This window comes from Notechis scutatus, chromosome 9 (genome assembly GCF_049901735.1).
Source record: "Notechis scutatus isolate UNSWTSFEM ecotype Mainland chromosome 9, rNotScu1.2, whole genome shotgun sequence".
Lineage (NCBI taxonomy): Eukaryota > Metazoa > Chordata > Lepidosauria > Squamata > Elapidae > Notechis > Notechis scutatus.
The window spans coordinates 18978250-18991057 of NC_142017.1; the positions used below are offsets into that span (position 1 = coordinate 18978250).

Sequence of the window (12808 nt, forward strand, 5' to 3'; positions counted from 1 at the left end):
GGTCTCTGAGCTTGGTGGTTTTCTTGCAGACGTTTCCTTACCCAACTAGGTAACACCATCAGGGCTAGTGGGTGTGGCTTGTTCCCTTGCCTATATGCAGTAGTTCTCAGCTTGGTGGTTTTTTTGCAGACATTTCATTACCCAACTAGGTAACACCATCAGGGCTAGTGAGTGTGGCTTGTTCCCTTGCCTATATGCAGTAGTTCTCAGCTTGGTGGTTTTCTTGCAGACATTTCATTACCCAACTAGGTAACATTACCAGGGCGAGAAGGGAGTGGGGTTTGTGTCAGAAAGAGTAGGAGAAGGGGAGGAGGACTGTGGGGTCCTTGTTGCTCTCTGAGCTTGGTTGTTTTATTCCAGACGTTTCCTTATCCAAAGTAGGTAACATGATCAGTGCTAGTAGTGGCACTGATGGTGTTACCTAGTTGGGTAATGAAACGTCAGCAAGAAAACAACGAAACTCAAGAGAGCACCATGGATCTTTCATTTCAGTCCAGAACTGCAATTTTTCCTTTCTTGTTTTGGGGGTGCTGGGATTAATTTTGCAGGGAGTCGTCCTCGAGGCTCGGAGGATGGCTAACGTGACTGACGATCTTTGGAACTACATGCCTGAAGAAATTATGGCCGGTGTCTTTTCCTTCCTCTCGGTTAGAGACCGATACATGGTTTTACACGTGTGCAAGAGATGGGCTACGGCTGTGGCTTCCTCTACGGTCTGGAGTTTTACAGAACTTCGGTAAGAAGAAGAGGGCGCTTTTGTTTTGCACATGTCATTGGAGGGAGCTCAGGCATTGAATTAAGCCCTCCTTTGGTTGGCTGGTCACGTGGCATGGACCAGTCTTTAGGGTTGGTGATCTGCAGCCCAGCACAAGGTGCGAAATCGCTGGTTATTTAGCATGTGTCATATCATACACGGACTAGCAATGTAGATTAACGTTTCACCTAGATTAGTAAAACAAAATAAAATCTAAATGCCAAACACCAATGTCTAGAGGCCATCTCCTCCTACTCTACTCTACATATTCTGTTTTATATTCAGTGCATTAGGACAAAAATGGTCCTGGGAATGAATCTATTAGAAAAGGCTGTGTTCAGTTTTACTGGTCTACTGCTGCCTTACTGAATGTATTTTTAAATTGGAGGCATGTTTGTAATCATAGTGAGTGCATTCAAGAGATGGGTGTAATTGTAGAATTTGGAGGTCTTCTAGTCCAGCCCCCTGTCAAGCAGGAGAATCTATACTATTTCAGATAAGTGACTGTCCAGTTTCTTCTTGAAAGTCTCCAGTGATGAAGCCCCCACAACTTCTGAAGGCAAAGCTGTTCCACTGGTTAATTGTTCTTTAGACTAGCCAGACTCAAATCCTGCAGCTGTTCTTCATATGTTTTAGTCTCCAGGCCTTTGATCATCTTAGTTGCTCTTCTCTGAACTTTTTCCAAAGTCTCAACATCTTTTTTAGTATGGCAACCAAAATTGGTTGCAGTATTCCAGGTGTGGTCTTACTAGGCTTAGCATACCTGGTAAATCATGATTTACTCCTTCTATGAAGCTAGGAATAGAAGTTTCTCCTTAATTCCAGGTTGCTTCTCTCCTTGATTAGTTTCCATCCATTGTTTCTTGTCCTGCCTTCAGGTGCTTTGGAGAATAATTTGATCCTCTCTTTTAGAACTGCCTATTTATAGAATAGCTGTCATCTGGAGCAGGCCCAGTTACCAAACCAATAAAAATTTGTATGCCAGTCAGGTTGGTCTCTAATATTTTGGGGCTAAAGTCATTTGCTATGAGTACAGTAGTATGAGAAAGTGAAGGTTCGCACTATAGATAATTCTTGATTTGCAACCACAATGGGGACAAATTTCCATTTCTAAGCTGTGCTGATTTTGCAACCTTTTTATTGCCATGATGGTTGAGTGACTCACTGCAGTTGTTAAGTGAATGACATATTTATTACATGAATACAGGGAGTCCTCAACTTGCAACAGAATCATAGCAAGTGGCTCTTCCGAACCCCCAGCTGCCCACCCCTGGCTTCCCCCTTCACATTGCTTGTCAGAAGGACACAAAAGCTGATCACTTGGCCCTGGGACACTGCAACCATCATAAGTACATGCCAGTTGCCAAGCATCCAAATTTTATTTTTTTTAAAATAAACTTTATTCATCTTTTATAACTTTAAAAACAAACAAAGAATGTAAATATCTTGACTTCAACAGATTGTAACATACATCTTATACTACTATTTTGTGCATTATTTACAAATTTATTCAATTTATGCGAATGTAAATATAAGCATCCAAATTTTAATCACATGACCACTGGGATGCTGCAACAGTTGTAAGTGTGAACAACAGCCAGCTGGTCAGGGCTGTTGTAACATTGAATAGTCACTAAACCAAATGGTTGTAAATTGAGGATAATCTGTAAATGAGATTGCAAGGACTTCTACTCAGAGGTGGTCTTCAGCCGGTTCTGACCAGTTCTGGAGAACCAGTGGTGGAAATTTTGAGTAGTTTGGAGAACCGGTAAATCCCACCTCTGACTAAATCCCACCCCAACCCCATCTATTCTCTGCCTCCCACTGAGTCCCAGCTGATCGGCTGGCTCTTCTTTGGTTGCCCTGCACAGGAGAACGGAGCTGGAAAGCAGGTTAGTGGGGTGGGGAGGGAATGGGGAGTTTGCAGTAACCTTCCCCTGCCACGCCCACCAAGCCATGCTACGCCCACCAAGTCACGCCCACAAAACCGGTAGTAAAAAAAATTTGAATCCCACCACTGCCTCCACTGTCCTGTTTTGGAAGTTGCTAGGTGGCCTCATGAAGGTTTCTTTGTCCCTTTCCTTCCCCCCAACAATCCTTTCAGTTTTGCCTTCGAAGAAGACGACGAAGCCTATATATTAAGGACGTTACGCCCGTACCTGGTCCATATCCGACACCTGAAGATCATACTGAACCAGTACTTGGAGTTAAACCGAAGACTCGTCACCCAAACCTTAGACATGCTGACCTACAGGAGGACCAGTCTGCGGGGGCTGTGCATTATCTGCCAGGGGTTGAACCCTTACTTCTACTCTGGCCAGGATCTCCTGCAAAGCGTCCGCCTGCTTTGCCAAAGCAACCAGAACCTCGACCTGCAACACGTCGATCTTCGGCAGATGCCTTTCATCCTGGACAACGGGATAGTGCTGCTCCTGGCTTCCAAGAACCCAAACCTTCGCACCTTTCTGATCAACAACCGAGCTCCCGGAGTCATCATCCTGAAACCCGCGACGGTGGTGGAGGTGGCACGGATTTGCCCGAAACTTACGGTGTTGGGCATTCATTATACCAACCTGTCGAAGAGCCTCTTCCAAGAACTAGCGAAGCCCAACAGAGGACCCTTCAAATGCTTGGACATTTTATACGAAGGCCTGGAGAAGCACATTCCCGAAGAGTGTTGGGCCACGATGAGCCAGAGGCACCCCCAATTCCGGGTGAAGTTGGAATTCACTGCCATGGTGGACGCCACCAAGATTCTTGGTGTCCTCAAGGCCGGCATTCCCATGAAGTCTCTGCAGTTCAATTACCTCCATTACATGACTGATCACCTGAGGCTAATCACCAGCTACTACAGCCAGACAGTGGAGAGGCTCATCCTTTACACAGCCTCTTCGGAGGCGCTCAACGCCTCCCTGATCGAGTTGGCCAAGAAGTGTTGCCGTCTGAAGGAGGTTCATTGTTACTGCGTGGTTAGCCAAGCCGTGATAGAGGCGTTTCTCTCGCACTGTCCCGACTTGAGAAGCTACACACTGTCCACCACACTCTTGTCTTCTATGCTACCAATATTGTGCCCCTAACTTGGCCAAGTGCCACTTGAATATCCCCAGTCCTGAAGCATAAATGCAACACGATTTGGGACGTAAAAAGGGGTATTTTCTTCCCGCAGGGTGAGCCATTTAAATAAAAGTGCTTTTTTTATTTAAATTGATATATATATATATATATATATATATTATATATATATATATATATATATATAAATTGCTTTCTTTTATTTTGTTATTGATGCACAGATCTATTTTATAAATCGCCCGATCCGGGAATGTTCGTAAAGGATCTTTGCTTTTTTTAAAAATGATCATAATCTCTCGATATGCACAGTTCATCACAGAAGGGAAAGCACAGAATTTGGGGGGACGATGCAAGATTTGGTTTATTCTGCGTTTCTGGATTCTAATTCCGCTGCAGATTTTAATATTTTCTAATTCTTGTTATTTGGGAAATACCTTGGTCACTTGTGAGTCACAATAAAGATTTTGCATATTTTGAACAGTTTATAATGGTCTTGCTGTTTCCTTAGTTTTTTGCCTGGACCAAAAAAAGAAATCACTTTATTTTTTGTCATGCAGGTCCCAAGTTACATTAAGTCAGGGGTGCAGAGCCAGCTGTCTCAAGGTTTTTAGTAGCTTCAGAGCATCTCTAGATTTTGGTGTAGACTTATGGTTTCCCATGGCATAAAACTGCTCAGTTTCCACAATGGAAAATTCTTTTTGGCATTCTTCTTTTAATTGCACTGAAATTAAAATTCTGGAGATGCAAAGGTAGTCCTTGCTTAATGACCAGTTGCTTAACAACCATTCAAGGTAGGATGAACACCTCACTCCCCCAAAAAGGTACTTATGACCTGATTCCACTCGCTGCACTTCCTCTGCAGTTTTTCAGGCACTTGGCAACTGGCTCACCTTCACACCCAGTTGAAGCATTTGTGGTCACGTGATCACAACTTAGCTCTTTGGTCATCCTCCACCTCCACACACACACAGACCTGGCAACCTCCACTCCTCCTCCTCACAAATTCACTCTTTCTAGCACTGATGATGTTGCCTAGTTGAGTAGTGAAATGTTTGCAAGAAAACCACCAAGCTCCACACCAAGGAGTTGGCGTCCTCTTCCTCCACCTCCTCTTTCTCTTCCTCTTCCTCCTCCCCTCCTCCTCTTCCTCCCCCCCCCCACAAATTCACTCTTTCTAGCACTGATGATGTTGCCTAGTTGAGTAGTGAAATGTTTGCAAGAAAACCACCAAGCTCCACACCAAGGAGTTGGCGTCCTGTTCCTCCACCTCCTCTTTCTCTTCCTCTTCCTCCCCCCTCCTCCTCTTCCTCCCCCTCCCCCCACAAATTCACTCTTTCTAGCACTGATGATGTTGCCTAGTTGAGTAGTGAAATGTTTGCAAGAAAACCACCAAGCTCCACACCAAGGAGTTGGCATCCTCTTCCTCCACCTCCTCTTTCTCTTCCTCTTCCTCCTCCCCCTCCTCCTCTTCCTCCCCCTCCCCCATAAATTCACTCTTTCTAGCACTGATGATGTTCCTTAGTTGAGTAGTGAAATGTTTGCAAGAAAACCACCAAGCTCCGAGAACACCAAGGAGCTCCCTCCTTCCTCCTCTCCACAAATTCCACTCTTTCTAGCACGGATGATGATGCCTAGTTGAGTAGCGAAATGCCTGCAAGAAAACCAGCTCAGAGAGCCCCAAGGACCCCTCATATCCACCTTGAGCTACAAATAATCTCTTCTACGGCTGTCCTTTGTTTACTCTGCAGGTAGTGTGTTTCTCTCCAGATTGTCCCTTGGCTTAGCTGCCCTACGTCGCCAACCCGCTGTAGGGTTTTTTATCACATTAAACGGCGGTCCAGAATCTGCCCAAAACCACTTAAGCAGCTGACCTGAAGGCTGTAGACCGAGGCTCGCTTCTCTCCTGCCGGTTGTGTAAGCACAAGAGTGAGCGAGGGAGTGAGGTGCTGCCATTTCCTCTTCTCTTCTCCCCCCCCTCCCCCCCCTCAGGGATTTGCTGACCTCCAGTGTTTGTGCAAGCCCGTGTATTCTCTTTGCATGATGTTGCATCTTTTTTCATGGCATTGTGCAGTTGAAAGCAGGGAGCTTTCGCTCAGAGTATTGTCGTTCCCCTCCCCACCTCCAGCCCAGCCCCATTAGCCCTGTCTGCATATTGTGAGGTGTTTGGAGTCGAGCCAATGCCTCTCCTGATAGGACCCCTCTGGGGGGAAAGGGGTGTTTCCTCATCCATGCTCAGGACACTAAGTGGCTCTTTTGCCCTCTGATCTATGCAAAAGCGAGGAAAGGGGGGGGGGGCATTGTTGCAAAAACAAAACAAAAAAAACCCAAGGGTGTGAGAGAGTAGTTTTTGTGAGTTGCAACACCATGCAGGACTCACCCACGGCCCTTGCTATGGACGGTTACACCAGCAGCGTGCCAGCCTTCCTTACTAAGTTGTGGACTCTGGTTGAAGATCCCGAGACCAACCACCTTATCTGCTGGAATACGGTGAGTCGAGAACTCATGTTTGGGCATTTAAAGGGGCAACGGAATGCACTCCAAAGCGCTTGGAATACTGCCTGGCGGTTTTGGTCAACACAATATTTTTAAAAAAAGATGTTGAGGCTCTAGAAAGAGTGCAGAAAAGAGCAACAGAGATGATTAGGAGGCTAAAATATGAAGGAATTGGGTATGTCTAGTTGAGTGAAAAGAAGGACTAGTGGAGACATGATGTTAACCGATCAATCAATCAATCAGTGTAAACCACTTCAAACTTGATTGCAGAAAGTATGACTTCAGCAACAGAGTGGTCAATGCCTGGAATGCACTACCGGACTCTGCTGTTACATCCTCTAACCTCCACTCCTTTAACCTCAAAACTATCCACCATTGACCTCACCCCATTCCTAAGAGGTCTGTAAGGGGCGTGCATAAGTGCACCATCGTGCCTCCCATCCCTGTCCTATTGTCCCCCTTTATTCGTACCTATTTCCTGTATTCTTACCCATGTTTATACTTATTCCTATTATCTTGTGAGCGATTGACAAATCAAATAAATAAAACATATGAAGGAATTGGGTATGTCTACTCTAATGAAAAGGACTAGTAGAGACATGATAGCAGGATTCCCATATTTGAGGGGCTGCCCCAGAGAAGGGAGTCAACCTAATTTTCCAAAGCACCAGAAGGCAGGACAAGAAGCAATGGATGGAAACTAATCAAGGAGAGAAGCAACCTTAGAACGAAGGAGAAACTTCCTAACAGTGACAACAATTTATCAGTGGAACAGCTTGCCACCAGAAGTTGTGGATGCTTCATCATTGGACGCTTTTAAGAAGAGACTGGACAGGCACTTGTCTGCAATATAGTAGATGGTCTTTTTACATGAGCAGGAGGTTGGAATAGAAGATCTCCAAGGCACTTTCCAACTCTGTAGTTCTGATATTGAGTAGTCTATCCCTGTCAAAGCAGTTGGCTGGAATTCAATATCAAATGTTTTTAGGACTGTCTACGCATCTCAGTTTGTGTGTTTCTCCACTGTCTGTCTCAATGATCATAGTAGCTGTCTTGTTTTACTCAAAACAGTTTCACCGCCCTGTTGAATTCTAAGTAAGGCTCAGTTCTTAGTTTATACCCGAGGTTCACAAACTGTTTGGGCTGCTGCTGAAATCTAAATTATTTTGTAGTCCCCCCCCACCCACCCTGGAGATCTTTGATTCTGAGTGGATCAGAAATGACTATAACAGCGATGGTTCTATCAGCCATGGCAATAATGACAAAGGTGATAAGCGTACTAATTTTGAAAGCAGGTCTGGAGTTCTCAAAGTAGCTCTTGGGATGGACTCACCAGATCAAAAAAAAGCCTCGTTTAGTGGAAGGCAAATAGATGAAATTTATCTTCCTCTTATTCCCTCCTCCCATTGATCTCTAACTCAGAAAATGATTGTGGTCCATGAAAACATTATTGCAAACAGATCTGCTAAAGGATTTTACTTCCCTGCATGCCATGTTTCACAGATAGATACTGTAGATGGATGGATGGATGGATAGATGGATAGTGTGTGTGTGTGTGTGTATGTGTGTGAGGGAGGGGGGGGGGGATAGAATAGAAATAGAATAGGACAGAAACAGAACAGAAAAGAACAGAAATAGAAATAGAATAGGGCAGAACAGAAATAGAATAGAATAGAATAGAATAGAATAGAATAGAATAGAATAGAATAGAATAGAATAGAATAGAATAGAATAGAATAGAATAGAATAGAATAAAATTCTTTACTGGCCAAGTGTGATTGCACACACAAGGAATTTGTCTTTGGTGCATATGCTTTTAGTGTACATAAAGGAAAAATACATTCATCAAAAATCATAAGGTACAACACTTAGTGATAGTCATAAATAAATAAGCAATCAAATCATACTAGGGAACAAAACATTATAAATTGTAAAGATACAAGCAACACGGTTATAGTCATAAGTGGGAAGAGCAAGATACTAGGAAGGATAAGAGGAATAATAGTAATACAGTCTTCGTAGTTAATTTGACAGTGTTGTGGGAATTAGTTTAGCAGAGTGATGGCATTCGGGGAAAAACTTTTGAGGGAGATACTGTAGATGGACAAGTATAGATAGAGAGGGGAAGAGTCAGATTATAATAGAGATAATACATATAGATGAAGATAGGTAATGGATAGATTGATGATAGATAATATATCCTGATAGATGATAGCTATAGAGATAAATAATGATAGATGGATAGATGATAGCTAGATGATTGATAGATGATATAGACATGATAGGTGATAGATAGATAGATAGATAGATAGATAGATAGATAGATAGATAGATAGATAGATAGATAGATGGATGATAGAGACAGAAAATTAGAAGAGACTTTGAGGGAACAATTGATACATATGGATAGGATGCTTTTTCTGTTCAGGTGACTCAACTGTTCAGGTGAACTCATCCCCTAAATTATCCAGCCCATTGTCTTGTCATTGTAAAATAAATTCATTCTCTGTAGCCAACTATCTAGGTTCTGTTTTAAAATCGTCTAATATTTTTAAAATGCAAAATAAATTCATTCTTTGTAGCCAACTATATAACTCCTGTTTCAAAATAGTCTAATATAATAATATTTTCACTGCTGAACAGTTGATACCTTAAGATTTTCTCCCTGCATTTCATTGAAATTCCTTCTAATTTGAGCCCCTTGTCCTGGGCCCCTACCCTTCAGAGGAACATCCCAAATGCATTGATCAGCCATGTGCCTATAAACCCAAAGGTAAGAACTGCATAATAGATAATAATTTACCCAGTAGCCACAGATCAATTATTCTGTATTTGTTTCAGAGTTTATATTACTTGCACCAGTTTGTAGACTCCAGATGATGTCCAGGAGAGTAAAAATACCAAATAAAAATAACAAGAGATGCATTAATTGAAGAGCTCCAGGTATAATCAGAGACATTCAATCCTGGCTGCAAATACAGTGAAATAATGGATTTTCACAGCCTTACAAAACACTAGATGGGAAGGGTATAGCATAAACTTACGGAAAACACCTCTGGATGATTTGTGTGTGTAAGATACTTTTTTTAAAAAAATGTTACGCACTGTTCAACTGCCAGTCCAGATGGCAGACTTCCTCAGTGTTTTTTACAATGAATAATGGATTTTTCTGCCCCTAAACTAGAACTACAACTTTCAAACCATGTTAAGAAATCACATCATACCTTGTATATGATGTAAATCCAAATATACTGCTATGGAGATTCTCAGTCATCCAAGTCATGGTTGTCCCAAAAGGTGCTTTTTTTCAAGAAGCAACTGGACTTTCTGCTTTTTTTTTCTTTGAAGATGTTTCACTTCTCATCCAAGAAGCTTCTTCAGCTCTGAAGAAGAAAAAGAAGAAACTTCTGAGATGAAGAAGCTTCTTGGATGAGAAGTGAAAGGTCTTCACACAAAAAGAAAACCCCAGAAAGTCCATTTGCCTCTTGAAAAAGCACCTTTGGGACAAATATACCACTCTTTGTCTTTGCAGACATTTTATTTATGCTTATCCAATAAAGGAAGGGTCTTTAAGCTATCAGCCATGTGCAAACACAAAAGTAAAATGGGAAAATTTAAACAGAAAAGCATGAAGAAAATAGAATGTGGTGCAGTTTTTAAGAAGAGATTGGACAATCATTTTTCTGAAGTGGTATATAGAGTTTTCCTGCTTGACTGTGGGTTGGACTAGAAGACCTCCAAGCCCCCTTCCAACTTTGTTATTCAGTGAGGGGTGGTCTTGATAACACTTCCACTGAAAGAGGAACATAATCACATTTTCCTCCCTGTCCTGCTAGAGAGATTTGAAGTGACTTCTTTCGCTACTTAAAACCGATGCCCGCAAGTTGAGATTGAGAAACTAGCTGGACAGATGTTCTACCACTGTGTCCTTTTTTCCAGTAATCATCTCTAGCAGTTCATCCTTGGTCCTGTTCATCCATCTTGATGATCCCAGTTTCTCTTTCTCACAACCTTGTGCCACAGGCTTCTCTTCTCCATCACGAGCCATGGTGGTGGAGTGGTTAGAGTGCGGTAAGGTAAAAATTCCCCTTGCACATATGTGCTCATCATCCCCAGCTCTAGGGGGCGGGGCTTATCTCCATCACAAAGCCGAAGAGCCAGCGCTGTCCGAAGACGTCTCCGTGGTCATGTGGCCGGCAGGACAAAATGCCTTCGAAGGCGCGCGGAACGCTGTTCCCTTCCCACCAAAGGGGTTCCTATTTTTCTACTTGCATTTTTTACGTGTTTTCGAACTGCTAGGTTGGCAGAAGCCGGGACAAGGAACAGGAGCTCACTCCATTACACGGGCGCTAGGGATTCGAACAGCTGAACTGCCGACCTTTCTGATCGACAAGCTCAGCGTTTTAGCCACTGAGCCACCACGTCCCTAGAGTACAGTACTGCAGGCTAATTCTGCCCCCCTGCCAGCAGTTCAATCCTGACCAAAGACTTAAGGTTGACTCAGCCTTCCCTCCTTCAGAGGTGGCTGAAATGAGGACCCAGATTGTTGGGGGTCAGAAGCTGACTCTGTAAACCACTTAGAGAGGGCTGGAAAGTACCGTGAAGCGGTATATAAGTCTAAGTGCGATTGCTATTGCTATCATTCTATCGTTTAGATGAATTGTAGAAGAGCCAAGTTTATCAATGGTGCTAACTAGGATGGCTGTTATCTCCAATAAAAGAAGATCGACGGCCAGGACCCCCAGTTGGCATAGCCTCCTGGCTGTGCTTGTGAGCTTCACAAATGTGCTGGCTACTCTCTGACACACAATGATGGACTGACTCAGCCCTTGGGGTTGATCGAGCAGGGCAATCTGATAGCTACCATGCCTGGGAAAACCTTTGTCAGCCTCCTTGAATTCATCAGCCTTCAGAGTTGCTGAACTGTCATCCAGGATGCCACCTCTCATGAAAACATGGCTTTTCCAGAAAATGTTGAATCAGAAAAATTCCGGGGAAAAATTCCTGGGCATATAAAGATGATCTGAATGATCATAGTTTCTACAGAATCCATCATCTGCATAAATATTTTAAGCTATATTATTTGACGCGAAAGAAAAACAAAAACAGGTAAATCTACCCTATTTAATGAGATCTGAACAGTATATTCCGAGAAGTTAAAGTTTGGGAATCTGGAGAAAAGTGGCTTATAGATTAACAGAGTTGGAAGGGACCTTGTAGGTCATTTAGTCCAACCCCCGCCCAAGCAGGAGATACTACCCCATTTCTGACAGGTGGCAGTCCAGTCTCTTCTTGAAAGCCTCCAAAGATGAAGCTCCCACAACTTCTGAAGGCAATTTCTGTTCCATGGGTTGATTGTTCTCACTGTCAGAAAATTCCTCCTTATTTCTAGGTTGAATCTCTCCTTGTTCAGTTTCCATCCATTGTTCCTTCTCTGGCCTTCGGGTGCCTTGGAAAATAGATTGACCCCTTCCTCCTCTCTGTGGCAGCCCCTCAAATATTGGAAGACTGTTTTCATGTCTCCCCTGGTCCTTCTCATGCCCAGTTCCTGCAATCGTTCATCATATGTTTCAGCCTCCAGTCCCCTAATCATCCTGGTTGCTCTTCTCTGCACTCTTTCTGGAGTCTCAACATCTTTCCTATAGTGTGGTGAGCAAAACTGGATGCAGTATTCCAGGTGTGGTCTTAAAAAGGCTTTATAGAGTGGCATTAGTACCTCCCTTGATCTTGATTGTATCGCTCTATTAATACAACTTAGGATTGCATTGGCTTTTTTGGCTGCTGCTGCACACGGCTGGCTCATATTTCACTGGTTGTCCACTAAGACTCCAAAATCCCTCTCACTGTTGTTGCTATTAAGCCTGGTTTCACCCAGTCTATATGTGTACTTTTGGTTTTTCTTGCCTAAGTGTAGGACTTTACTTTTACCAGACCATTGGAAATAATTTTTGGGTGTGAGATAGTGAAATGATGCATGATCTCATTTTAAAGCTGCCAAGGGTGAGAAACACTGCCTTACAGAGATCTTTGAAGGCAAAGCTAGCATCTGAATTGAATTGAATTCTTTTGTCATTGTACGTACATGCACAGTATACATATACAACAAAATTCACAAAATTCACCAGAGACCAGACCCAACAATCACGCATACATGACAATCCCCAAACACCTCCCCACCCACCAAAATTCCCTGCCTCCTAAAACACACACAAGCATCCACACAACAGACCAAGTAATACTGTCCCACAGCTCACTGATGGTGGTCCTTAAGTTCATTGTTTAGTGCAGTTATACCTCTGGGATAAAAACAGTTCAGGAAACGTGTGGTCTGAGTTTTAATGGTTCTGCATCTTCTGCCAGAAGGCAACAGTTCACAAAGATTGTGAGCAGGATGGGAAGAGTCGCTGAGAATGTTGTGCAACTTCCTTAAACAACGAGATGCGAAGATGTCGTCCAGGGCTGGTAGCTGGAGACCAATGATATTCTGGG

General features: G+C 43.2%; 2 protein-coding genes across 2 annotated transcripts in view; both read left to right on the top strand.

The window, feature by feature from the left end:
* The first annotated feature begins 572 nt into the window (after positions 1-572).
* LOC113414901 (F-box/LRR-repeat protein 8) lies at positions 573-3831 on the top strand. Its single transcript, XM_087971304.1, has 2 exons — positions 573-736; positions 2859-3831. The coding sequence occupies exons 1-2, from the start codon at positions 573-575 to the stop codon at positions 3829-3831; spliced, it is 1137 nt and encodes a 378-aa protein (XP_087827430.1).
* Positions 3832-6170: 2339 nt separating this feature from the next.
* HSF4 (heat shock transcription factor 4) overlaps positions 6171-12808 on the top strand; it is a 34652-nt gene continuing 28014 nt past the window's right edge. Inside the window, exon 1 of the mRNA XM_087971701.1 lies at positions 6171-6313. Within this exon, the coding sequence (XP_087827827.1) occupies positions 6191-6313 (123 nt within the window). The 5' untranslated portion in view covers positions 6171-6190. The remainder of the gene's footprint in view (positions 6314-12808) is intronic.